This window comes from Vanacampus margaritifer, chromosome 16 (assembly GCF_051991255.1).
Source record: "Vanacampus margaritifer isolate UIUO_Vmar chromosome 16, RoL_Vmar_1.0, whole genome shotgun sequence".
Taxonomy (NCBI): domain Eukaryota; kingdom Metazoa; phylum Chordata; class Actinopteri; order Syngnathiformes; family Syngnathidae; genus Vanacampus; species Vanacampus margaritifer.
This window is the reverse complement of record NC_135447.1, coordinates 481,533-509,243: the sequence shown is the minus strand read 5'-3', so window position 1 is coordinate 509,243 and position 27,711 is coordinate 481,533. Positions and strand designations below refer to the sequence as shown.

At 48.0% G+C, this 27,711-nt stretch overlaps 2 protein-coding genes and 1 pseudogene across 6 annotated transcripts; 1 reads left to right on the top strand and 2 right to left on the bottom strand.

The window, feature by feature from the left end:
• Window positions 1-44: 44 nt before the first annotated feature.
• LOC144036478 (replication protein A 70 kDa DNA-binding subunit-like) lies at window positions 45-27,436 on the top strand (annotated as a pseudogene). The gene is made up of 18 exons (XR_013288656.1): window positions 45-188; window positions 613-667; window positions 16,508-16,555; window positions 16,728-16,809; window positions 16,879-16,984; window positions 17,065-17,147; window positions 17,768-17,851; window positions 19,611-19,969; window positions 20,230-20,276; window positions 20,364-20,450; window positions 22,096-22,200; window positions 22,311-22,361; window positions 23,032-23,309; window positions 24,176-24,306; window positions 25,039-25,441; window positions 25,561-25,667; window positions 25,921-26,050; window positions 26,869-27,436. The product of XR_013288656.1 is annotated as a replication protein A 70 kDa DNA-binding subunit-like (transcript).
• Window positions 2,882-5,898, bottom strand: tpbgl (trophoblast glycoprotein like). The gene has a single exon (XM_077546856.1). It carries the CDS (start codon window positions 5,896-5,898, stop codon window positions 4,864-4,866), a length of 1,035 nt encoding a protein of 344 aa, XP_077402982.1. The 3' UTR covers window positions 2,882-4,863.
• smyd4 (SET and MYND domain containing 4) lies at window positions 11,233-16,050 on the bottom strand. Of its 4 annotated transcripts, none has more exons than XM_077545874.1 (10): window positions 15,668-16,050; window positions 14,700-14,850; window positions 14,537-14,626; window positions 12,926-13,685; window positions 12,619-12,804; window positions 12,403-12,566; window positions 11,999-12,182; window positions 11,816-11,938; window positions 11,542-11,665; window positions 11,233-11,469 (listed from the first exon to the last, which is right to left on the bottom strand). In XM_077545874.1, exons 1-10 carry the CDS (start codon window positions 15,799-15,801, stop codon window positions 11,346-11,348), a joined length of 2,040 nt encoding a protein of 679 aa, XP_077402000.1. In that variant the 5' UTR covers window positions 15,802-16,050; the 3' UTR covers window positions 11,233-11,345. The 4 variants fall into 4 exon arrangements, with proteins under 4 accessions (XP_077402000.1, XP_077402001.1, XP_077401997.1 ...); XM_077545875.1 differs by having other exon boundaries at window positions 11,999-12,131; window positions 15,668-16,047; XM_077545871.1 differs by having other exon boundaries at window positions 11,233-11,665.
• Window positions 27,437-27,711: the final 275 nt, after the last annotated feature.

Here is a 27,711-nt window from a genome sequence, read left to right as displayed (position 1 = left end):
ACAAGTTTTAAGATCCAATCAAATCTCTCTACACGATGTTACTAATCGCGTTAATGTATCTGAACATAATGTTCATGATGCATTAGATGTGATCAAATGAGAGAACGTGGTCTTCAGAAGCCGGTCCAGCAGTCAACTGGCGTCCCCGTGCGCTTCCACTTCCGCCTACGCGAGGAACAGATTTGCAGGTACAGTACGGTCAAAAGAAAAAACTAAATAAAGCTAATGTTTGGTTTGTAACTGTACATGTTCGTAGGGAATCAGACGTATTGTAATTGTAACGTTTTTCCACCAACAAAATGACTTCATGCTGACAATATGGTAATAATCACTTTTTAAAAGTTTATGTGCTTTATCAGACCTAATCGCGTGGCCAAGGTTTTTTTTAATTTTATTATTATTATTATTTTAAACTTTCGGATCGTGTAATAACCTTGGTGACATGACTGCGACCAAAAAACTATTGGTAAAAATGCACGTATGGTAACAATGAAGTGTCCAGTAAAGCAACTCACCACCAGAGGGCAGCAGCGAGGTACGGGGACTGCAGATCTCTTGTCATGAATTGTTTGTACATCATTTCAAATGCTGAAAAGGGTTTCTTGTGTTTAGGTGTACGTACATCATCTGCGTCCACAAGCTCCAGTTGTGCAGCACACCAAATGAGGTAGGATGCTCCGAGTCGGCTTTGTGTCCCAACATGACCTCACGTCCGTGTCACAAACGCAGCTGAGCTTTTCAAAGATGGCGGCGCATGTGATGTCACAGAGCCTCAAAAGACTTTTTGGAATCAAGAAGCCGTTTGATGCTGTGATTCTCAAAAGAACTTGCTTAAAGCAGCATATTTCTGTCATCTCAGGGGGCGGCCATTTTGCCACGTGCTGTCGACTGAAAATGACATCACAAGTCAAGCGTCCTCGTATAAGAAAAAATCGATTGATTGGCTTCCATTGAACATATAAAGAGGAAAAAGATCAGGCTGGACTATAAAAAATCATCAAGAAATGCGGTGATTGCTCCTTTCATGAGCCGCCGGCTGACCTTGCGTACGAGCAAACAAAAGCCGCCGCGGCTTACGCTAAAACCTCGTTAATCTCGCCTTTGTCTCGTAATTAAGAGGCAAAATGCTGATTCGAAAGTCGGCGGCGTCATCAAAATAAAAAAGGCAAACATCAAGAAAAAGCACATTTTGGTCTGGAAATCAAATCTTATGAGAACATTTACAAACATTCATTGATTTATTTGCTTTAGCAGGTCATGTGAAAGCAGACGCGTGTCCCGTTTCGCCAAACGGGAATGTTCAACTCGTGACTCATTTTCAACTCGTGACTGATTTTCAACTTGCTGCGCAGTACATCCCTTGCGTCCAAAGTTTTGTGCCACGTTTTCATCCTGCTGGAATTTGTCTTGACGAGCTCACGCCCACTTTTAGAGGTCACCTGACGGACGCGTTTATTTTTTCTTCCTTTTTCATGCGAGCCTCTCGGGGACGTCTTTTGTCTTCTTAATCCTTTCGGCATTTGTCCTCAACATCATCCCACTTAATTGAGACGTTAGCGTGCACGTGTCGCCCGCACTCGCTCTTCCGACCGACTATTGATGCCAACCGCTCGATCCATCAATCAATCAATGGACTCTTGAGCATCTGTAAGCACACCTGGTGTACCTAATGAAGTGTCCGGTGACGCACACAGCGCGGGCTCATTAGCGCGCTATGTTAGCATCATCCATCGATTTAGTATCAAGCAAACCAGCACACTTTCACGCTAATTACGATCAATATTTCTTACGATTGATTTCATATAGTATAGGGAGATGTTTTGGAAGGATGTTGAGCAATCAATAGGGATGCACTTGTTGAACTAAGGAATGGTTTCATCATTCCCAAAAAATATGGAGCTGTCAGAGGAATTGAATTGTTCATGTTGAAGCGACATGCAGTCCACAAAATACCTCCACCAAGGAAATGATTTTGATGTGGAGTTGTTTTTTTTAAATCAATGTTGGACTTTCCACTTTTCATATATTAAATGTCTTTTTTCAGACCAATACCGTGCAAGGACTTAAATGTTGAGTAGCCGTCAATGCCGGTACCAAATATTGATTTTATTTATTTTGCTGTGAAATGCAGCAATAAAACGTAAATGATCAGATATAATTATAGTATTATGAAATAGTGTTTAAATAATATATACCAAAAATATCTATATTAATATAAAAAATCCAGTTCAAATTTGTATGCTATTTGTGAAACAAATCCTAGAAATGTGTTTATAAATAAATGTCTTATGGCAAATTCCATCTCTCGTGAAATTCAAGTTCTGAAAGTCGTCCGTCCGAAGTTGAAATGCAGGCCAGCGCAAATTTTCAAAAGAAGCGACGAAACGACGTAGCGCTGGCTTGACAACGTTTTTGATGACCCCCCCCCCCGAACCACACCCCCCCCCCCCCGCCCCACTCGCGCGCGCCTCAATGTCACCTTTGCAACCCGGCTGCTCCGCCGTCCGTCGTGTGAGCAGCAGCTGCGCTCGGGTGCAAGCGTGAAATGTGCAAATGACTTCATGTGTGTGCGTGCGTGTCCTTCTCTGAGAGATGAAGGTCGCACCGTCCTCATCATCATCATCATCATCATCATCATCCTCATGAGAAACAAGTCAGCAGCCTTAATGAGTACATCGATTGCACGCTCTCTCATACGAGACGGAAACTCTCACGCACACTACTGAAATGCTCTCACTTTTGCTGTAGTGTATGAGAGTATTTCAGTTGTGTGTGTGTGTGTGTGTGTGTGTGTGTGTGTGTGTGTGTGTGTGTGTGTGTGTGTGTGTGTGTGTGTGTGTGTGTGTGTGTGTGTGTGTGTGTGTGTCAATACGTCTCGATATCAATGTAGGGCAAAACAGACTTTAATGGCATATTTTCCAAAGCACATCCGCCATATTTACAAGGTTCCGCACATCCGACGTGTCGTTGGCCTTCTACAAACACGAAGATGCCAAAATGTCACATGTACGCTAAATGTTCTCTCTATAAAATACAATTATTGTCTTGTTTGTCATTATTGACGTTGTAAGTCACGGCATCTAAATGTATAACTTTATATCTTCACAGGCTACATTTGAGCTTTATGTACAAAACAAATGGTTTATTAATACATTTGATGGCCAGAGGATTTAAAAAATTTTTTTAATTGCGGCTACAAGTTATGCTCCAGGATTTCCTGGGACTACAATTAGCATGAATGAACTTTCTATCCTCATTTCAACTTAGTTCCTTGACACAAAGATTGAGCACAAAAGTAATTAATGGTCAAACTTTTCAGCAAATAACAGAGAAGAAATTAAATGTTCAATTAAATGTAGCAAATTCTCACAAATATGCGTGAAATCCTGTCAAATGTGCGCCGAATCTTTGCTGGCCAGTTGGGTGAGCAAATCAAGCGCACCTTCTTTGATATTTCTTGTGCAGTTTTTCGTGACGGTGCGCTCCAGTCGTGTCACCAAACTTCCGAGTTGCTCATGGGTTCAATATTTGGCCTATAAATTTGTCTTTTGTGCGCATCGCTCCTCAAAAGAAGGTCAGAGCGCTTGTCGATGCGCCGGGTGCGAAACGATTCAATTTCAAAGTGGAACGATTCCGTCGAGTGGGATTCCCGAATCAATTCAATCCGGTACGGCTGCGTTCAAGCGGATGTGACGTTTTGATGCCGTGACTTTTTTTGTTGTCATTTGACATCCTTTGGCATCAACTTGCGTCATTTGACTCCCATTTCAAATCAATTGCTCCCATGAAAGACAATTTGGAACGTGTCTCAAAATGGAGCAAATGATTCCATTCCGTTTGACTCGGGGCACTCGCATCTTTTAAAACCCTCGTAACATAAACGGGGCACATGTGCGTAAAAGTGTGATTTTGAAGCCATTTATGAATATTTCTTGACTTGCAAACACTGAAAATGTTCACTTACAGTTTTTTTATGGATGGATTTGTTTTTGCTGCCCTCTTTGGACAATCAAAGCAATATTGTCCAAAGAGCACAACTAACTATCATCTGTATAAATATAAAAAGCACATTCCAATTGGAATATTCCCGCCCGCGTGTGCGCGTGTGCGCGTCACTGCGTCCGCACACGCTCACAGGCCTGAGCTCTCGATCCCAAACATTCCCAAACGCGCTTTCTTGTTTTGCTGGAAGAATTGGGGACATGGGAAGCACATAAGTCAGCTCAGACCAAAAATGATCATTAGCTCTCTAGCGCCAACTGCTGTATTATGGCTTTGATTTCTCTAAAGTCAAAAAAAAAGAGTCTACCTTTTAGTTGATACCCTAGTGAAGGAATAAATTGGGTGATGGCGGAAAATGAACTATAACGCATCAGGTGTAGAGTGCCTCCAAAATGATGATTTAAAATGGGAGTCAATGGGCCCAAATGTGGACATTTTTACGCATGTGTACTATAAAAAATTGTTTCGCACGTTTATTAATGACAATAATCATTTTGACATTTTGGACGGTGCCATTTTGAACTTCAACATGTTTTGGACAATTGGTTGCAATTTCAGTTCACTCAGTGATTTTTTTCTTCTCCATATGCTTTATATTTGACGTCAATATGAATAAAAAGCAAAAAGCCAAACATTAGACATTTTCCTTACGAGGGTTGTAAATCAAAAGGCAATCTTTTGCCCGTTTTTGTTGCATGCCTAGTGATGCGCACGCTTTGTATTTTGTGGTCACCTTCTTCATTCGCACGTCATTTAGTGGCCACAAATTGTGGCCTCCAAATATTCATTTCTCGTAGCAGCCGTGCTGTCGGTCTTCATCGAGTCTTTGGCGATGTGAGCCGCTCTTCCCGTTTTTGGCGCTCAGACGGCCACGTTGGCCAGCCGCGGGTCCGAGTCCTGCTCGTAGCGGTAGTGGTAGACTTCCATCTGGTCCCGGCAGGCCTCGCGGATGTTGTTGAGCCAGCATTTGATCCCGCCGCGGTTCAGGTAGAGCACCATGAGGAACACCAGTCCGATCAGGGCCAGCACGATGCCCAGGAACACGTAAGAGACGGCCTCCAGGTTCTGGTTCAGGCAGTCCACGTCCTCGGCGCGCAGCCGCTCCACCGGCAGCCCGCGCCGGGACTCGGGTTCGGCGCAGCGCAGCAGCGCGCCGTCGGGACACTGCGAGGCGTTCTTCAGCCACCAGTAGAAGGCCTCCAGCTCGCAGGCGCTGCAGCGGAAGGGGTTGTCGGCCAGGTAGACGCGGGTGCGCCGCTGACGCTCCAACACGCTCACGTCCTCCCGGCCCAGACTCCGGATGGAGTTGTTGACCAGAACCAGCCGGTGCAGCAGCCGCAAGGCGTCCAGCCCGGCGAGGGGCAGGCTCCGGAGCCGGTTCCCCGCCAGCTCCAGCCGGTGGAGGCCGCGCAGCTCGCCGGCGTCCAGCGCCGCCGCCAACTCTGCCGCCGCCTCGGGGCTGGCGATGGACTGGTTGAGGCACAGCGTGCGCAGCTCCCACAGACCTTTGAAGGCGCCGTCGGACACGCGCTCCAGGCGGTTGTGGCTCAGGTCCAGCACGCGCAGGTGCGGGAGCCCCGCGAAGGCGTCCGCCTCCACCGCGCGGATCATGTTGGCGGACAGCGACAGCGCGGCCAACTGGCTGCCGTTGGCCTCCGCCAAGGCGCCGCGCCGCAGCGTCGTCACGTTCCCGCCGCGCAGGATCAGCGTGGACGTCCACGGCGGGACGCGCGCCGGCAGCCCCGACGCGCCGTCGCAGCTCACCGTGCCGGAGTCCCGGGAGCACGCGCACGCCGGCGGGCACGCGTCCTCCGCGCGGGCGCACGCCAGGAAGGCTGCCCAGCTGGCGAGCACGCACAGCCGCCGCCGCGGCTCCGTGCAGGCGCGCGTCCGCATCTCAGCTCTCGTGTGAGCGTCCGCGTGCCGAGCGGCGCCACTTATCTGCTCCCTCCCTCGCGTGCGTGCGCGAGGCGTGCGCGAGGCGTGCGCGAGGCGTGCGCGAGGCGTGCGCGAGGCGTTCACGCGCGCCTGGCAGGAGGAGAACTCTTTTGCAGGTCAGGTTGCTCAAGGCGCGTTGCTAAATGATGTCGCCGTTGCCTGATGACGTAACTAATGTTGACATTTTTTTAATGCTAATTCATCTCATGACTTCAACAGTGAACTCACAATCAAATCTTCTTTTTCTAACTTTTCATATTCTTGTTAAAGTGGGAAATTCTTTTGACAACCATTCTTAACTTATTGACTGGCAAAAGCAACCGCCTTCGCTCACAGCTATTTTGTGTTGGAAGATTCGAGTCTCTTTTTTCATCAGGAAAAGAAAGTATTTGTTTCCGTTTTGCAGCAATTAGCATTAGAATATAGCTAAGTATGATCATTATTCACAAATCTATTTCCAATTGTGAGTAATTGAGGGTTTTTTTTTCAACATGGCCCTATTTGATCTCGTTTGCTCTGCTGCCACCTGCTGGCCGTTTTCGTAATAACTACCATTTCTTGAGAGGCCGCATCAAAGCCTTCTGTATGCTCGAGCATCATTTTTTTTTATAAACTTGTCTGTGGGACACGTCAAGCATTTCAAAAAGAAGGTATTTCTATGTTTTTGGGGAGCAAATGAGTTAAGGGCAATTGTAAGCATTTTACAAGCAGCGCAAGGCGGTGCGGCGTGCGATAAGGCGGTGCGGCGCCTTGATGTGCTGAGGTGCGTCTGGACGTTTGCGATAAGCGCCGTAAGAGACCATAAAGCTCTGCAAATGTGACAGATGTCCAAACACACCAGGAGCGCCTCTCAGGACCCCGAATGATTTACTCCAACCCCCCCTCGCACCCCCCCCCCATCCCAAACAATCCCCCCACCCCGTCCGTCACAGTGGCTTGCAAGTTGACTCTCAGCCGGCGAATTGATTTCCCGGGCAAAAGGCTGGCGGGCAACAGCCGTGACCTTGGCCGTCACGTCTGGCGGGCTTTTGCTCCACATTCTCCCGTTGGACGCGTCTTGTGCTTTGTAGTCCGTGCGAGAGTCGAAAATGTGATTTGTTGACAGCTGAGAATGTCGAGCACACCTGAAATATTTTGTGGCAACCTTTTTTTGCTGGCAGATTTTCACTTTCCACGTCAGCTACTCTCATTTCATAATCCTCGTTTTTACGCGTTCAGATTCGGTGATGACATTTGAGTCGATATCATCTTCATTACCTTACTTTATATTCCTTACCATATCTTGCTATATCTTATATTATTTTTCTTAATTAATATATGGGTTATATAACGAACCTCAAATTGAATTATAACTTCTATAATGATAAATCATGATCACACCTGATGTCATTGTTATCCGTTACATCGTTAACTTCGGAGTCATTTTACATTCGAAATATCCAATCTAATATTTTATTTATCGGCGGGCACCGATGATCGTGATGAAGTTAATTTTAGCTGCACATAAAAAGAAAAAGTGTCCCGCTAATAAATTGCAGATCATCTCCGCCTCGTCCTCGTCCATCTCCGCAAACGTTCCTCCGCTAATGGCGGAGTATTTCCAGCAGCGTGAACGATGCGCCGCCGTCGCACTTCATCACACTTTACGGCCGGCGACTTTGCCGGAGTGGACGCGGGACGTTCAAGGACGCTCGCTCGTGAGCGCCCGCCTGCCGCGGAAACCTTTTATCCCGCCGAGTTCGCCCCGATGACGACAGGCGCTCCGTGGGGGTGTCGATTGACACGTCACGTTAGCATTTCCTCGTGGTTAGCATTTAGCATCATTTGCATAAATGAGCGCATCAGTGACATCGGAAACGAGCGCTGTTCATTTTGCTCTCAAACGAGATGCTTGCTTTGGCCACTAATTGATTTTTGACCAATTATTTCTCGGATCACAAAATCACAGACCGGATCACGGATTTGAGTCACGGATTGGATCGTTTTTTCGGATCGGCAAAAAAAAGAAGAAGATTAATAATACTTTGTCTTTTTCCAAAATGTCTAATGTAGCCCTTTAGGATTTAGGAACTTTAAGTGCAATATGAGGCCGAAGCATTCTTCTTATATACATTTTCACCTTCTGTGGGTTTGTGCGGAAGGCCACGCGCGCACGCACGCACGCACGCACGCGATTAGCGGGAGCTTGCTGTCGGTCCGATCTAAATCCGTCAGCGCTGGTAAGTAAAACAAAGCGTTTTGTGCCATGCGGTCGTCGTGGAAGGAAAAATCTTCACTCAATCTGCACTTTGGAACTCGATCCGGTTCCAGGCGGCGTCTAAAAGCGCTCGGCCGCCGTCTCCGGTCTCGCGCTGACTCGGCCGCGTGTCACCGATACTTTTCTGCTTCGTCTTCGCCGCCGTCAAGGACTGATGACGCGGCGACGTTTTGCCATACGATCCGCTGAGACAAACCAGTGGCCAAGTGTGCGTGTCACCTGGCTCTTCTTCTTGTTTACGCTCGGGGGGGTGTGTGTGTGTGTGGGGGGGGTGGGGGGGGGGGGCTGGAGCTAACCTCTAATCATGCACTGTGAAATCCTAATCGCAAAAAATCCGAGAATGTTTGAGTCTCTCTTTGGTCTCAACTCCTCCCACCTCATCAGAGTGGCACGTATATTCATTCTATGCAGAGGATAAAGAATAAATGTGCAGTTTTCATTCAACCTGTTGCTTAAAGAGTCAAGTGCTGCAGCACAGATGCTATTTAGCGTTAGCGTTCGGCTAGCGAACTGGAAGGCCAATGTATGTAGTGGTTTTGTGTGGTAGCAAAAATACTGCTTGTGGTTTAGTGACTCAAAATGTGGACAGGACTGCTTGGGTTTGCAATTGTTACTTTGGACGAGTAAGCCCAAAAAAATCACGACTGGCAGCCTGACAGCATTTTTCATCGTAGCGACGCTTGTCGTCTTTTGCGTTGGGATTCTTCTATCACTCGGTTGCAAAACTTTCTAGTCTGCAGAGCACATGGGGAGGATTTCAAAAAGAGACCCCCCCCATCCCCCCCCCCGCCTCAAAAAGACTTATGAAGCCTCAGCGTGACGCGGATCTTCATAAACATTCTTCATCCGCCGTCTAAGATGGAATTTTAACTTTTTATGACGCCGAGATTAATTTCAGGCGGGCGAGAGAAAGAGAGAGATGAAAAATGGAAGATTGGATGACTCGTCATTACTAAAAGATGGGACGGAACGATTGGGACGTGTGTGAAGCTTCTCCAGTTTTGGGCTCAATGTTTTTTGTGGATTCTTTCAAAAGCTTGGCAGCTGATGCTAAGCTAAGCTATGATGAGCATTCGTTATGCTGAGCAGTTAAATCGACGCGTACGATCACAATTCCTCAGTAAGCGCCAGTAATAAGAGTCATTCTTTGCAGAGGATAAAGAATATGCATTGTTATGTGTTTGTGTTCACTATTGCTTGCTTCAACGTACTCTGAGATGGGCGGACTTGGGTCCGTTAGCGAAGTCCAGAGTTCAAAGCAAACATGCTGAAGCGCAGTTGAACTGTTGTGCTGCATGCAAATGGACCAAGTTGCCAAATTGATGCTATTTGACAACCTGTCCGTGTCATTAGCATTAAGCTAAAAAAAAAGTACAATCCAAACAAATTGTGTTTACATTCGATTTGACATTTATGACAATGACTCGATGCATCGATGTTCATATATCGAAATGACATAAAAAGTGTGTTGACTTCTATTTAGATACTTTAAAAACTTTTTTAAAAGAATATTTATTTGTTGACAAAATGTTGGCCGTCAGCTAAAGCAAAGCTAAGCGCTAATGGCCGCGTTTGTCCCGGCGTCCAACCTTCGTCCAAATGACTAATTGATGGCGGACGGACAGACGAGGACAGACGACACCGTCTGCCGCGGATACTTTTCCAAAGCTGTCCTCCATCTTACCTTCCGCCGTCCTCCTTCCCCCGCCAGGTGTCGACGGGTCACCCGCGTGCTCGCCCGCCTTATTCATGCGCATGTTAAGAAGGAGCCACGGGGGGGGGGGGGGGGGGGTTGTAGGCGGGGCAAACAGCACGGCGGGGGCTGATGGCGCACCCGCAAACGTGTAAATAGCAAATCAGCCTCATTTCACGAAAAGCAACTCAAATAATCAATAATCATGATTACAAATCTACAATTGTTTCATTTTGTGACAACAAACATGAATTGTTTTTTTCCTGTGATCCAAAAAAGGATGCAATTGTTTGCCTCGTAGTGATTGTGAACGTTTGTCCCAAAATTTGCCATCCAACTTTACTGTCAAATATTTATTTCCCAACTTCACGTTTCCCCCCCAAATCCATTTGACGTGACGTTATTATGACTTTTCTTCCCGGGAATGTTTTGCAGCTTTTCCCCCTCCGGCGCACGCCGGCTGATGCGGCACATTTTGTAAACAAACTAACAAACGTCCCCCGCGGTGCTTTTCTTCTCCATATTTTTTTTATGGCCACTTTGATTTTGTCAGTGTGTCACCTTTCGTTATTGTGGGTTTTTTTTTGTCCCCGCAGGGAGCGTAATCGGCAATAACCTGCCTGGTGTGGAGCCAAGCAATAAGCGGCGGCGGCACGCGTGTCAAAATGAAAAACATTTGCTGAGTCGCAAGGTGAGCGGCCCGACCGGTCGCCGTCACGTGCGGCCAATCACGTGTGGCCGTGCAGCGTGTCTGTCCTCGTGGACCAAGAGGACGTTTTGCACAGTGCCATGCATTCAATATGATAAACATACAATTGTTTTATTAACTCATTTGCTCCCAAAAACATCTTCTATTTTAAACATTGCCATGCTCCCAAAGACGTATTTATACGTTTTTTTAATGCGTGAGCGTTGATGCAGCCTCTGACCTGAAGAGGTCATTTAAAGCAATGGTAGTTATGACAAAAAACGGCCAGCAGGTGGCAGCAGAGTATAAGAGCTCAACCAGGGCCATGCTACGAAAAGCTCTTTCCTCCAGTTTTCAACAGATTCGTGAATGATAAAACTTTGCTATATTCTAATAATTGCTGCAAAATGGAAACAGATAAAAATGTACTTTTTTCCTGATGAAAGAAGAGGCGCTAATATTTTGTTTGGTAGGTTTCATGTTTTTATTCTAATAGAACACATTATTTTGTGGGCCTTACGAAATCTGTCCAAATCCAGTACAACAGCCAGGAGCGAAGGGGGTTGCTTCAGTCAAAATGGCTGCCAGTCAATGAGTTAATGAAGTTCTTGACAAGACGAGTTCTTTGTTAACAAGTAAAAAAATATTTCCAAGTTTCTTTTGACAAGATTTATTTGATTTTTTTTTACATTTTTCAAGCTCAAATATCAAATAATATTTAATAAGTTGTGATGCTTACAGATCAAATGTGGCTTCAAAAGTTTTTGTTAGCAGCGTAAGCAGTCCTCCATGGCCTGCAGTTCCTGAACTTCGGGGCAGAGGGCGCCGCAGTGCAGACTGAGAAGGCGCCGCGCTTCGGGGATGACGGACAGGGCTGCCGCTCTCGAACCGCTGTGGGTAACGCGCCACAAAGTCAGCACACCAAAAAAAAAAAAAACATTTTCTGTTTTTTTTCTGACTGACGCGTTGAAGTGCAGCTGCGCCAGTTTGGCGACCTGTCGCGCCATTTCCACGCTGTCCGCTCCAAAGCGAGCGGCGATGGCGGCGCCGCTGCGCTCCAAGTGCTCGGCTGCGCGCGACCAATCACCTGCGCTCAAGAAAAAGACACCAAAAAAAGTGAACGTGAAAGCTCACCTTTATTCTAATTTTATAAATTGAAAAAAAACCCCCCATAAAATTCTCTTAATATTTTGTGCAAATTAGTTATGAAGGAATTCATGAAAGAAAATGTTGTGACCTTTGGCGGCGTGCGCCCTGGCCACGGCGTCCTCCGTGTGTCCGCAGAGCTCGTGTGTGTGCGCCAGCGTCACACCCGCCCGCCGCCGCGTCCGCGACCGCTCCAGCAATGCGGCCGCCTCTCCTGCCAAAAATGAGGAAAATCAACAAAAAGATCGGCAGAAGGGAGCCGGCGACCACTCACCGGGTTTGTCGCTCTCCAGGAGATGGCCCGCCGCGTCCAAGTCCCGCCGAATGTCCTGCAGCATCTCGCTCAGCTCGCCGCCGGACCAAGCGCCACCACACAAACCGCACGAATGGTCGCCTCCGCTGGAAGGCTGATTGACAGGTGACCACTCAGTTGGGTTCCAGATGTGCAATAGGACTAACTGGAAATCAGTTTGATTTTAATAAGACGAATCCTGTCACTGACTGGTGAATGGCGACCAGTCATTTCTTGACTAGTGACATATCTGTTTGTCTACGCAGTATGTGCCATTATGATTGCCAGGCGACCAGTCCAGCGTTTGCATATAAATTCCCTTAGTGGCTGGCGACCAGTCCAATGTTTGTCTATATCTCGATGCTACTGAAGAGGAAATCACTTACCAGGAGGGAAGTGTTGCACTCGGCGCACAAGAGTCCCGATTGTCCGCCCTGCGACCGCTCCTCCTCTTTGCCGTCGGCGCAGGCTTCGCAGCCACACAGGAAGAAGTACTGCTCCTGCAGGAGGCGCCGCCGCTGCCCGGCGACCATTCTCCCGCTGTGAGGACCTAATAGGAGTTGTGATCATGACAAATCCCAAAGTACAAATTCAAACCTCACCATAGCAGTGGGCGACCTCTCGGCCGGCGTGGATGCTGCTGGCCGCCCGCAGCGTGACGGCGCCGCCGGCGCCAAAGGTCAGGCTGGTGTTGGGTCGGCACGAGTGGTTGAGGAGACTCAGTTTGGGATAGACGGCCGTGGCGACCCGTCTTTCCTCAATGGACTGCACGGGAGCGTCCGACAAACCTGAGCACAAAAGGCGACCATTCCACTTCTCAGACGCTTGTTTTTCATCTCACCAATTTGGACTCGCTCGAACGGCTCGGCTGCAGCCACTCGACGGATGGGCAACCTTTGCTGGCATCACCTCGTTCTTGCAGCGCGATGACAGCCTGCGCGTTGCAGCGCAGCTGCAGCAGGTGCCTCAGCGCCGCGCCGGCCAGCATCCGCCACCCGGGCGGGGGTCCGGTCGCGCCCAGCTCCAGGTGCAGCGTTGCCACGGTGACGGCGCACAGGAAGCGCATGCTAGCACTGTGCCGCTCCAAGTGGTGCAGCAGGTGGAAGACGCTGGCGTACGCTGCGGCCGGAGAGTCTGCGGCGGCGGCGACCTCTCCGGCGGCGGCGCGGATGCCGGCGATGCCCGCTTTGAGCGCCACCCTCAGCGCCAACTGCGCCAGGACGCCCGTGGCCGCCAAGCGGGCACCTAGCGGACACTCCCAACGGTGGTGTTGCTCCCAGGCGGCGTCCCTGCAGCGGGCGCCGCAGTAGCGGGCGTACGAGCATCCGCCACACGCGACCAATCGCCACGTCTGCTTTAAACACGCGTGGCAGCGCCGGCGTTCGCACCCCGAGGCGCCGCCGCTCGCTACAAGGACCAATCCGTACGGCCTCTCGCTCAGGATCACCTCCCCGGGCGCTATGGTCTCCGACGCCACCGCGTGGCGACCTTTCTCTGGGTTGAATTGAACGGTCACTTTGGGAGACATCCCCGACCGCTCCTTTTGGTCTGCGCGGGCGTCGGAGGGCGAGAGACGCGCCAGGCATTGTGCGCGACGCTTCTCCAGCTTGTGCGCCAGAGCCGACGGGTAGCCGCTCCTCTCGGCCTCCGACACGTCGTCCAGAGATTCCTGAGGGGGACAAACCGAACATTGACTGGCGACCAGTCCGGGGTTTACCAACGGCAACCTCGACAGGGTTCGTCTAGTTATGCCCTGTGGTTGACTAACAACCAGTTCAGGGTTTGTCTTTACGAGTGCTTTCATTGGATTCATTTCAAATGATTGTTTGACTGGTCGGTCCAGTTGTTGTCTGTATCCTGTGATGGACCGGTCACCAGCCCCATGTTTGTCTATACATGCCCTCTGAGTGATTGACTAGTGACCAGTCCAGAGTTTGTCTAAGGTGAACCTTCTAGTACTTGTCTTTATGTGCCCAATAATGTTTGTCCAAAGTCTGTGACGTGATTGCCTGACAACCAATTCATAGTTTGTCTATTTGTGATTGATGAGCAACCAGTCCAATGTGTGCCTGTCCTGTAATTGACTGGGGACCAATCAAGTTTCCCAAAAGTGCCCTGTGATTGACTGGCGACCATTCCATTTGTTGATAGATGCCCAGTGACCGGTCTAAAGTTGATCTATACAGTGGGTGTCCTGTGATTGACTGGTGACCAATCGTGTGTTTTCCTATAAATGCCCTGTAAATGACTGGCGACCCGTCTGCTTGTCGGAAGATCCCCAGTGGCTGGCGACCAGTCCTAACGTTTGTCCAGAGATGCCCCGTCATTGACTGGCGACCAGTCATGTGTATCTACATGTCCCGGGAATAACTGGCGACCAATCCAATATTTGCCTGTAAGTGCCCTGTCCATTGTTTGTCAATGGTGAGCCCTTCAGTGTTTGTCCACACGTCTCCCATGATTAGCCGGCGACCAGTCCAGTGTTAGCCAGTCTATTAGCGACAATTGAAATGGTCTCACCTGGTAGCGCTGCAGGTGGTAAAGGGCCGCAGAGCGGTTGGCGTAGCACAGAGACAGCTGCTCCGAACTTCGTGGGGACAAACATACGCCCTGTGGCGGCGGCAGACATTCGTCAACAAGAAACGAAAGGAAAAAAAGGGAAACGAAGGTAGAAAAGAGCAACCTGCGAGTAGTGCAGCGCCGCCTCTGTGTACTTCCTGCTTTTGAAGCTGGCGTTTCCTCGCTCCCTGCATGCGGACGCCTCCCCGCCGTCCTTTTGTGTGTGACGATGTGCTTCTGCGGAGATGCTGCGCAAACACTTGACATCGTCCTGCCTGGAAGCATGCAGACAATTAAACAATCGTCACCGGCAGGGAGCTCTGGATGCAGAGCGCAGTTCAAGGCGTGCCTCAACGTCGCGTGGACCTAAACCTTTGACTCCGCCCACACGTATTTTCGACCTTGAAGCGCCTTCTTTCTTTCTTTCTTTCTTTGTTAAACCTAACCCTACCACATCCTGATTACAGTATTTTTGAACACTTTATTGAACAACAAAAAATTTAAACTGACCGAAACCCAAGTACTAACCTCAACCGTCGGATGCGCCATCTGCTGGGGAAATGTAGCACTGCACTTCCGCCTCTTCCTCAATTGGTTTAGTTAGCTCCGCCCCGGTTCATTGAGGGTCGAATTTTGTCATTTTCGATGCTCCATAATGTGTTTTAAACTTTACGCCATAAGACGGTGCATCATCAAATCTGCAAATTGTGTTGAAAAAAAATTGCTTAAACCATTTTGAAAAATCCGGGTGGGCGGAGTCAACATTTAAGTCCACCCGACGTGGATGCACGCCTCGAGGCTCGAACTGCACTCTACATCCACATCCAGGGCGACTTGAGTAACTCACTGCAATGGTATATATTCAAATCCTCATCCTCTGCAACAACAAAAACTACTAACGTCACTGCAGCGGTCTAAACACATCAAAGTACAGGATATTTTGGTTTACTGTTGTCTTTCATGATCACATCTAGTCGCACAATGTCTGTCTGTTGTGTTATACCAGAAGCAGCAGCACAACAAATGTGAGCACCAAATCACGATTTCCACATTTGTCCCGAAATCCGCTGGATTGGTCAGCAAGCTACTCACGTTGTCACACTCAGGGCGCCTTCAAAGACATCTTGGATTTCAAGCAGGGACTTAAAACGCTCCCTGAACTCAGGTTCGAGTCCGGCCCACTTCTGAGCAACGTGGTCTTGCCACGGGACGCACGGAAGATCCATTTAGGAAAAAACGAATAAAAGTTTGTTTTCGTGTCTCAAAGGCGGCGAGCAGCCGCCATACTTAGCCGAATTGTCACGTGACGGGTAGTTTCAAAATAAAAGACTGTACAAACTGCTCGTTGTAACTTGTTGTATGTGCATAGATTATCTAACCAGTGTAATTTGTTTACCTATGTTGTTAGAAGAGTTATATTTCCACTATACTATAGTTATTTGTGACCTCACTGACCCGTATGTTTTTATTTTTATTTTTTGAAAGCAGAATGTGGCATAATCCGGTCAAGACGTCAGTTTGGTGACTGACGGAACCAACCCTTCAAAATAAAACACGATTTCGCTTTTCTTCGCTTACATTGGCGTTTTTATGTTTATAATTCATACATTTAAAATATAAAGTTGAATTTATACAGTTGAATTTATACTGGTCTTTTTATAACAGTCAAACTCCCTCTAAATTGTTTAAAAAATATAGTTTAGAAGGCATAGGTACATCATTTTCGGTTCGGGTTGTTTGTAACGTCACGACAACTCCCACTCAAAATCTTGAATGTTTTAAAATGTTTTTACGCGGAGACATGGCCGTCAAACTCGCGCAAGGCGCTACACAACCATTTTATTGTTGATGTGGCCCCTTGAGTTGTTAAAAAGGCATTTGGCTGTGTGACGTCACTCTTGTGAACTCTCTGAATTTCTTTTTTTGTATCAGGCCCTGTTCAACGAGTGTGCGGTCACAAATCCGGTGCTGCAGGTTGTGGTGAGTCAATCCAAATGAAACCCCATTTTGATCCATTAAAGAGGGCCTATTGTGGAACATTGTCGTGAACATATGCAAACACGCTAGTTATAAAATTGGCCTCCGCTAACAATTAGGAAGTCTTGTTTGTCTTTTCACTGACGCAATGGTTCCCCGTCTTCATCCATCCCAGCACATCCGCGAGTACCCGGCAGGCAAACAAGGCCACACCAGGTACCGCTTGAACCTGAGCGATGGCGTGCGCAGTTTGTCCTGTGAGTGTTCACCAGCACGCGCGTGTGCTCATCGTTGCTGATGCTGATGTGGTGCGTTTGTTTGTGTAGGCTTCCTGCTGGCCTCGCACCGGAACCACCTGAGGGAAGCCGAGCTGCTGGAGGCAAACTGCGTGTGCGTGCTCATCAAGACGGTCTCCTCCTCTTTGGCCAGCAGGTGTGCGTGTGTGCGTGCGTGCGTGCGTGCGTGTATTCATGCTCACGTGTTTGTGTGTACGTGTGTTGTTTGTGTGGCAGGCGTGTTGTGGTGTTGGACATGGAAGTGTTGCAAACTGCCGCCGAGGCGGGAGGAAAGATCGGCAATCCCGCACAGTTAACCGGTGAGGGAAAGACCACTGGGGGGAAAACATTAAAAAAAAAATTGCACTTAGTTGTTTTCACAAAAATCGAATTCTTCGTTTTGATGTTTTTTTCCCTTCTGTCTCTCATAGCTGAGAGAAAAAGCAAATGGCAATGACATTATTAAACAGTTTGCTTTTGTGTCTGGGGATTTTGCTTCCTCCCGATACTTTACAAGCTTTAAAATAGGGGCGAGTACCGATACCAGCTATCGTATTGATTGGTACTCGCGATGGATGAATCAGGAACTAGAAATTAGAATCATAAAACATTGCCATTCATTTCATACAAGTTGAAGGGAAAATGCTATATTGTGATATATGGCTCTTTAAAAATCATTGTTTTCTGGGCCAAATTTTATATATCAAAACTGTATTTGTGGTATCGGTGACTACTCAAGTTGAGTGCTCCTATTGGTATCGGTCTGAGAAAAAAGTGATATCGAAGATCCCTACGTTGAAACTTTTTTTTTTTCCAGGTTTGACTCTTTTGACTTGTTGTTGCATAAATCATCTCCTCATGTTGCAAATGGTTCATTTTTTGTTGTTTCCTAATAACTTGGGCGATTCTTTGAAAAAGGCTTGTTTGCTTTGACCCGCAGATCAAAGCCCAGGCCAGCAGGAGGCGGTGCCGAGCACGTCCAGGCCTGATGAAATTGCCGGACCTTCAGGAAGCGGCGCAAGCAGTAAGTGGTCGCGCCGTCCTGCGCCAAATGTTTTTACATCTGACGATTTGTAGGCGTGCGATGCATCAATTTAGCATCATCTCAATGGGGGAACCATTTTAGGATTCACGTGTCAAATATAAATGGACTGACGATTCGGAGTCTGAACAGCAGGTGGCGCCATGTATCCAATTAAGAAAAAGACCTCCAAAACATGACTGGCACGCCACACCAACGTTGTTATTGTCGTTTAATTATCTTTACATGTCAAAATGGCACATTGGGGCAAATACAAAGGCATTGAAATCATCAATTATTGAAATAAGGAGCACAGTGGCCCCTCACCTGAACTTTTAGGGTCTTAAGTAGGTTGAGCGGCGCACAATGGAAATGAATATTCATGCCACTCCTTTTCATGACATTGGGCTGAAGTGTGGAGCAGAATTTTGACAGCAACAAAAAATATTAAACTCAACTCCATTTTATTTGTAGAGCTCTTTCAAAGCAGTTCCACTTTATTGCTATGTTTTCAATCTTATTCTTGTTGTTCAATCTGGTAGTAAATGATCATGGAATAATAATGGTCTAGCAAATCGGAGTATTGTTATGTCAAAGAACAGAATAACGTTTTTTTAATGTCTTATTCATTTATTTTGTGGGGTGCTACATGTAAGGGGTCATACTAATCACAGGAAATGACGGTTTGTATACAAGTGTAAAACTGTAATATATTTATATTTTTTAAAGTCACATCTTCTACATCATTTGCATCAGTTTCAGTTGAATGATTTTTTTTTTTGATGGACTATTTTAAATTTGTATCAAAATAATAATAAAGAAATAAAATCATCCGTCATTTGACTCCAAATCGAGTTTTGGAGCTGCCGCGTTTGCAGTTGCGCAACTCATGCGGGCGGATGGCCGACTGCTCAAAATGGCCGACTGCTCAAAATGGCCGACTGCTCAAAATGGCCACCGGCCTGCGCCGAGCCTTGAGGCGTTGCGGCCGCTGAATCGCGCGTGGCCGCTCGCCATCCAGCCAGGATGAGCTCACAGCGGGCGGGAAATGCAACAAAAAACTTTTCTTTGTGTGCGATGACATCACCGGGACGTCCTGCCAACTCAGGACAAGGAAAACCTTTATCAAGTGGACGCCAAACTCAAAAGTCTTTAGTGGGGAAAAGGGTCCGAGCCTTGTTGTGAATGTCCGCTAGTAAGTGACGTGAGTGGCCCGCAGACCTTTTTTATTTCTTTTATTTTTTTAACTGTTGTAATTGCCTATAGATGGCATAAGATGGTGGAAAACGGCAACTTTGGTGCCAGCGTTGACAATTTAAAAATAAAATGCTTTAACTTAAGAGTAGGCGTGTTTGATGCCAGTTGTTTCCGGACTTGTGGCTACAACTTAACAGTGTATCAGAACACGCGGAACCACACTGCCCCCAAGTGGCCAAATAGTGTACAGCATCAACAGCGCTCCCAATAAAGGCACACAACAAGGGCAAGACGGTATCAATAATTGAAATGCAACATTTAAAATCGATTCGGAATTGTACTAAATGAGAATTCCGATTCTTAGGAGGATAAAAAATGTTTGGGGGGGGCACACGCACATCCCTAATAAAAATCTAACGCTTAGGAAGTTGTGAACTTTAATTCCAAATGCAGCGACTTCATTAGGAACGATCCACTTTTTAGTCGGCTAATTAGTTGACTCTGTGAAAGTCCAATTCGCGGAAAGAGTGAATGAATAAACGGCGTCCCTTTTTTCTTCGCCAAGGTTGTGAAAAGTCTCCCATGAAAAAGTCCCGCAGAGCCGCCTGGGACGGCATCCACCCTGCAGCCATCGTCCATGCAGGGGTCTGGGATGGCGTCCCCCCTGCAGCCATCGTCCATGCAGGGGTCTGGGACGGCGTCCCCCATGAAAGCACCCGGGACGGCCCCCGCCATGCAGGGGTCTGGGACGGCGTCCCCCATGCAGGCCCCCCCATGCAGGGGTCTGGGACGGCGTCCCCCATGAAAGCACCCGGGACGGCCCCCCCATGCAGGGGTCTGGGATGGCGTCCCCCCGTCTTGCAGTCCCTCCAAGAGTCCAAGCAACGTGACTCCAATATAGCAACTCAACGCGCACCTGAGCAAGTCAGTTGCTGTCGTTTGACTTCTTTCTTGACTTCCTCCGCCGTTGCTTTACAATCAATCCCCAAATATTTGCAAACGGACCGAAGCGGGCTTTTCTTTTCACCCGTTAGTTGTTTTTGCGCCATCTGATGACACCGTCTTGCCGAAGTGTTAGCGTATCTTATTTGAAAGTAATTGCTGCGCTGGATGTCTGCCAATCGCAGCCGCTGATAGTTTCGGATCACGTGTCAGAATTTTCCTTCTCTCTTTTCATCCGTCAGGCATCCATTTGGCTCCTCCTTGAATTCCCGCGCTTAGACAGCGAGGCGTAACTTAGCAGATGCACGACGTTCCTCGACGCTTGTTTTGGAAACGAAACTTTGTCTGCCTCCTTTTCCCCCTTCTTCTTCTTTAGCCAACTTTTAAAAGACTTCCTCGTCCTTCATGGCGTCACCCTGGGAATTGCGGCGTTGCACGGCTGCGGCTCGCCTCGCCGCCTGATGTGAGCGCTCGGGACGCTCATTAGTCAAAAAGCGGCTCTGCCTTTGGCGCGCCGAAAATGTACTTTTTAGCTGCTTGTGCGAGCGGCCACATTGCGACGCCCTCGCATCCGCGTGGGCCGTATTCGGTCTTTCCTCATTTGGGTCATGAAATTATCCGAGCGCTTTGACAAAAAACAGGATTAGAAGCTCCTTCGGTGAAGAAGTCTTGTCCAATTGCCAGCACTTTTCCAAACATGCCTAGCAGACACGCGGCGTGATGCTAACGCGGGTTTTGCCTGGTCATCGTGTGTGGGCGGAGCTTGGCGGCAAGCTTTGACGATAAAACGGGAAAGTCCAAAAAGTCGAGGTCACGTCTTGAAACAAATGTTTTGGAAACGAAGAATTCCGCTGACTCGCCGTCGGGTGACGTGAAGCCACCAGCAGCCATCTTGCGTTGCTACTCGGCAAGCTCGCCAATTCATTTCTCCACTCTTATTTTCTGCCTCTGCGGTGAAAATGCGACGTGCATATTTGATCTGTAAAAATATGATTTTCAATGTTAGAATATCTGAGGAAGATTCCTCTTCATCGCGTCGTCAGAACCATCAACCGTGTTTTCAATGAAAAATATAACACGCGTTTTCAGTAACGGTGGCAACGTAAGATGGCCGCCGTCTGGCTTCAGCTGCGACATGGCTTTCTGTAGTCTATTCAAATCCAAGTCTGTGCCCCAAAAAGACAGAGCAAGTCACCTTTGGCTTTCAAGCAGTCATTTCGCTGTCAACAACGTAAGGAAAACGCCGCAAGTTCTTGAGTGAAGAAGCGAAATTAATTGCTGAATTAATGAAAGCAGTTTCAGTTTGGTCGACAAAACCAAACTCTCAAGAAGGCTGCCATATTGGTTTGAAGCGTATTATTATTTTGGGGGGGGGGGGGCAACAAATTAACAGTTAACTCCACAAGTTAAATGTCTGACAAATGTTTTGCCTCCGTTACATGTTTGAAATTTGGTCCTGGTGGGCTTTTGTGGAAGCGCGCACACAAACGTCCCAGGAAGTCGGCCAATTTGGTTTTGGGCGGCCATTTTAGTCATTTTTCAGCGTTAACTCTTTGACTGCCAAAAACGTTTAATAACGTTGAGTAAAATCCAAATGATGGCTGCCAAAAACGTTATAAGACGTTAACTATGTTTTTTTTTTTGTAAAGTCTTGGCCAGCTGTGCAGATGAAAGATGAGAGTTCAATCTTTCATTTGGTAGTTTGTGTGTGTTTCCATAGTCACACACACAAACACAACATTTTCTGTGGACCTTGAAAGATCAGACAAAATGCTTAAATCGGCTGCCGTCCACAGAATCCCTTTTCTGAAAAGTCAAACAGTTAATAATCATCCTAATAATCATAATTCTTCTTCTGATGACGAAGTCGACGTGTTGTGCTATAAATAGCGCAATGGCGGCTTCTGTCCAAAATGTCAGCTGGATAACATCAACGCTGTGAGCACGTGATGGGATGAATTGCATTCGCCATACGGAGCCACGCATGCGGACACCAGGCCATGGCGCCGATCCAAAACCTTATGCAAATAGTGATGTCACTCTGTCGGATAGTGTTTGGATCATTTGCAAACCGTTCGGAAAAGCTTTTCATTTTGTTTTCCTTCCAGTCGGACCGTCAGAGCTCGAGTGACCCAACAAGTCGGAGATCCGAAACTGGAGCAACTCCAGGGGGGGGGGGGGGGGTCTTCGGCTTCGAGATTGTGGACGAGAGCGTGAGTCATGCCGGACAGACGCGTGTCGCGTGACGCGTGTCACGTCACATGTCACATGTCACATGTCACATGTCACATGTCACATGCATTCACTGTCATGTTGTGTGCAGGGAGAAATCAGAATCACGGATGCGTTTTTCTCTTTGGTGGAGCAAAACAAAGTCAGCGGGATTTTCTTTTCTCACTTTTTTCAATGAAGTGCATGAGTGTAAATCGGACTGGGGGGTTGGCGGGGGGTCCATATTCGGGTGTCCATCCAGTTGTTTGGACTTTTTTAAGCCAATTGCCTGCAAATGCACAAAACGGACATGTGACTCGCGCCCGTTTCCATCTTTTTTGCGAGGGGACTCCGCCGCTGTAGGTGGCGCTATACACCATAAAGATGCGATCCACCGGTCATTTAAAAGAAGAAGATCAGGAAGCAACAGTGGCGTGACGTTTGCTTTTGTAATTCTTGATCAACCGCATCGTTTCTTTCGTTTTCCATCTAAAATTGCATGAATATTCGCTTCGTTAATGAATTCCCAAAAATTTCAGTTTGGCCCCTCCCCCAAACATACCTTACTTTATCGTCCGACAAACGGACGTGTGACGTCATATCCGGTCTCAACGTGCCACACTCTTGTCGGCGTTTATTCGCCAGAATTCGGATTTTCCTTTTTCCGACACGCTTCAAAATGCACCCCCACTGAGCCGAAAAGCTTTTGGGTCGAATTTCTGGCGTTTGCGTTCGGTTTTATTTTCGCATTTCTCGAAAATTCAAATAAAAAAATGGGTGGGTTGAAAGCCAACTAGTGATTCATTTGAGTTTGTTTGACAGGAGATCGATAAAGCGTTTTTGCCAGCTCGTATCGCGATGATATAAACGAGCTCACTCGTATCTCAAGGCAAGTCATTGCAAAAACTTTTTCTCAGATCAGGATCTGCCCAGTGAAGGTGTTGACGTTGCAGGTCGACCCGATCGCCAAAGGCTCGCTGAAGGTGGCCGGCAAGAAGTTGACCTCGCTGAAGAACGACCACGAGATCACGCGCGACGCCGGCTCGCGCGTCGTGCCTCGCGACGACGGCCAGACCGGGCCCGGCGGGCAAAGACCCCGACGCCATCCTCGGTGAGGAACGCGCAGGATCGAGCCATGAAGAGCTGCGGGTTTTTCAGAAGCGTGCGGCGGACGCGTGAACCACGAACCTGCGAAACCGGAAAACCGGAAGCAGGTCTTGTTCCTTCCAAACGCAATCGGGCGCTGCCGACGTGACTTGCAGGCACACGTGCGCGCCGTTTTCTCCTCCGCCGGAGAGCGGCCATGTTTGCACGCTCGGAAGCGTGTGCGTGCGTGCGTGCGTGCGTGCGTGCGTGAGAGCAGATGGGACGCGAGAGCTTCTTAGTTGGCGGGGGTGCGAGGATGCGGACTCATCTTGTCATTAAGGCCACATGTGAGAGAATAGAAACGCTTTTTAGCCGCCGCTTTCACATGCTCGTGTTGCGCAAACCGAACATTCCTGAGTGTTGCTTTAAACACGATTATTATTTTTCTCCTTCAATTTGCCAGGTTTTGTTTTGTCTGCAAGACATTTTTTGCACGTTGGCAAGCCGGCCTTTAGTTTTGTTGCCAAGACAACCAGAAGGAAAACAAGTCAGACCACAAAATGTTTGGAGTGGCGTTTATCACGGCAACATTTTCATCAAAGGCAGCGTGACCCCTTGAACCCGCAACGCGGTTGGCTGAGCAAACATTGCAGTTCTGCTTACCTGTTGGCTTTGACGGCTTCAGATGGCGCCTCCAAGTGATTCTTTTGCTCTGGAAATTTGGTCCACTAATTCTCAACCTTTAGACAGCTCAGGGTCGGGGGTCATGATGATCCACTACGGTGCGACGGGTACAAAACCCGTTTGCCTCGAGGGCAATGGCCGCCCTACCATCGGAAGCTACACCAGAAAAGACAAGTGAGACGCGTGTGCTGTGTTTGACGTCCTCAGCAGTCCGTCCTTGACAGAGGTCCGGTCCAAAAGCGGCAAATTCACGACCAATTGGAAGACGCTGAGTGAGGTCAAGACGGAACAGCTGGGACACGAACAAAAGGTCAAAGACTCGCACCCGCGTGCACATGGCAAGATGGCATGAGTTTGGAAGAAAATTGCTTGTCAATATCTCAAATTGATGTTTGAATGAGCAGACGGCAGAATTTGGATCGATGAAACACAAACGATATTGACGATGTTGACGTCAGTAACGGGAAGACGTCAAAAGAAATGCAATCATGTGGACATTGATTGGAACTCGTTTTTCAGCATTTTGACCCATTTTTCAAGACTCACAGAATCGTATTTTTTACATCAAATCTACAAATGAAAGAAACCAGAAAAAAAGTTTGATGACACTTTTTTCATTTAATCGGCAGTAAAACATCATTTTGGAAGAAATTTTGCCAATTTTTGTCCATAATTGAAAGAGAAAAATCTCTTTTTTTTTGTGTGTGGTCGTTCAAGTCTGCTGACGCACTTTGATAGTTTCCAAAGTGCTTCGCAGCACTTCGCCATCTGAGCTGCGGCGCTGCATGCAGAGTGTCGCACCCCCCCCTGCCCCCCCCCCCCACCCTGCAGCCACCAGCAGCGCGCACGAGCGCCTCCGGAAAGCCGCTGCTCTGAGAAATGTGACGAGGCAGGCGGAAACGCGCCGTTGGATGCTTGACGGACGCTTCGTTAACAAGCTAACGAGGGGGGGGGGGCTGATGGGGGCTGATGGGGGCGGGGCATAATTAGGACAGTGATGCAGTGCTTTAAAGCATCATGTGTTCACATTTGCGTTATTTTTGCAAAAAAGTGTTTCCAAACGCGTTGAAATGAGGACATTTTCCGTACAAATCCAGTGGAAGGCGTTCGTTACGTTAGAAGACGATTTGAGGGAAAATCGCTTGTGAAGTCAAATTGTCTTCCTTCTACGCAAGCGCTATCGATTTTCTTCTTCAAAATTCTTTCGATGCGTTTTCCTTATGTTGTGAAAATCGGGTCTCGTTTTGGTCCGCTAGCCGAGCATATTGTTGTCGTTGGCAAACGGGCGGACGACTTCGGCTGCGCGGCGACGCTGGCGTTCACTCGCAAGGAGAACTGCCCGCATCGCGCTTGCCCCGCCCCCGCCGCCGCGCGCTGCTACAAGAAGGTTGACCAGCAAGACGACGGACGCTGCCGCTGCCACAAATGTGCTACCTCGACTACCTCGGCTTCAAGTACAGATTCATGCGCTCTGTGAGTACGTGTTCGCCACAGACATTTTGTTGTTTGCAATTTTGGGGCAAAAAAAAAATTGCTACCTTCATTTTTCAGTCAGTTTTTTCTCTCTTTTGTGTGAAAAATGCTCACGTCAGGTGAACATGGCCGACGTTGGGGACAACGTTGGGCAACGCGCTTCCAGGAGACGGCAGAGGCCTTGCTGGGTGTCCGTGCCGACCATCTGGGACAGCTGAAGGAAACGGTAAAACGCACACACGCGCACACACGCGCACACACGCGCACACACGCGCACACACACGCAGCGATGGGAACGATGCATCGACGTGAAGCCGCCCAAAATCTGCACCGTAAAATGTTCATCCACTCGACTTTCACCGCAATATCGTCAACTACAAGGAAATCTTCAGTCCTTCGACTGTTAGCATTAGCAATGTTAGCATGCTGCAGCCACTTTCTTTGCAGGCTTGAAATGATTCGTGTGTTTTTTGTGTCAGGATGAGGACGCGTTCGATGAAGTTTTCCAAAGAGTCCGTTTCAGCGCGCACGTCTTCAGGAACAAAGTCAAGCTGGAGACGAGCAATGCGAGCGCGCACGCACAAACAAATCTATACCTCAACCTTGTAAGCTAGTCACGTTTGTTCGTTTTTTTGGGCGCTCTAGACGAAATGTATTTTATGAACAAAAGAAGAAAAAAGAAAATTGCTGTTTTTTCCCCATGCAATTATGGGATTTATGTATATATATAGGGGACCAAAAATGTTTGTTTTTTTTAACAATAAAGTTGACCACTAAACCCCTCGGCCCTTCAATCCCAATTCACTGCCCACAAGTCGCGAAAATCGGCCTAATTAATAATTAATGCTCACAACATTTTATGCATCGCAGAATATATTTTTTAAATCAAGCATTTTTTTTCTGACCAAAAAAATCAGCATCAACTTTAAAAAAGAAAAATCATCTCTTTTGGGCCACAATTGTCATATAAAAAAATGGCAGAAGTCTGACACTTTTTCTTATTGCGTTGATATCAGCTCATTTTTTTGAACGCTCGATTAACGACATTTTCGAATTTGGATGAATCGCTTCATTAAAAAGGCATTTTTCGCCCGCCAATTTTGACGAGCAATTCATTTTTGGGACATTTAATGTTATGAGGACGTTTTCAACATTTTTGGATCCGCTGCTCATCCTGCTCTTTTTCTAATCGGTTAATACGATACGATATACTTTTAATGACTTACATCTTTTAAAATGGGAAGAAATAGTACAACTATTGTGAGTGCCATACGCAAAAAAATATTAAATGCTTGACTTCAATGCACAAAATGATGTTTATTTCTCAACCTGTGCTACCAAAAAAAGATTTGTTCACGTTTTTGAAAATCTTGTGATTGAGCAACGAGTCCAACGAGTATTTGAAAAAGCTCGTTGTTGTCGTCCAGGACACGTGACGGCGACGGCGACGGTGACGGCGACGGCGACGGCGACGGTGACGGCGACGGCGACGGTGACGGCGATGGCGGCGGCGACGGTGACGGTGACGGCAACGGCGACGGCGATGGCGGCGGCGACGGTGACGGCGACGGCGACGGCGACGGCGATGGCGGCGGCGACGGTGACGGTGACGGCAACGGCGACGGCGACGGCGGTCCTCCCCGTGGACCAGCAGCAGCACAGCCGCAGGCTGCTGGCCAGCATCGGCACGCTGGCCCACGGAACCGGAGCGCGGCCGAGCCTCGTCCGTCCGCGCGTCCTTGACGACGAGCCCACCCACGCACACGCGCAGCATCGGGTTTTTGCATTTATTTATTTCATCTATTTAAATGTCGCTTGAGTTGCATGTGGACTTTATTTGGTAAACTCTTTGTGTGTGCGCGTGACTCATAGTGTGTATTTGTCGCGTGGGCTGTTTGACACTTTTTTCTTCCCGCCTGCGCCAAAAGACGCTTTTGTTAAAAGCAACCCGAGAGAGAAAAAAAAAAGTCATTAAAAGAGATTGTGGTCCTCGTGCGATTGTTGGTTTTGTAACGCGTGACAAATTGCGGCCTGCGAACGTGACACGAGCGCTGGCGATGAGTCGGGTTGGGCTCACCGGAGCGCCCACAGCTTTCTTTCCACTTGCAACCGGATCGCCGCCGTTTTCATGCTTGGAGTTCCTCATTTCCGGGACTCGTTTTCCGAGTTGAAGGTTGAAAATGTCCAATTTGGAAGTGAACTGCGATGCACTTTTTCTCATTGCTGGTTAATACTTTGCTAATTGAGAGTCAGAAAGAAAGAAAGCCGAC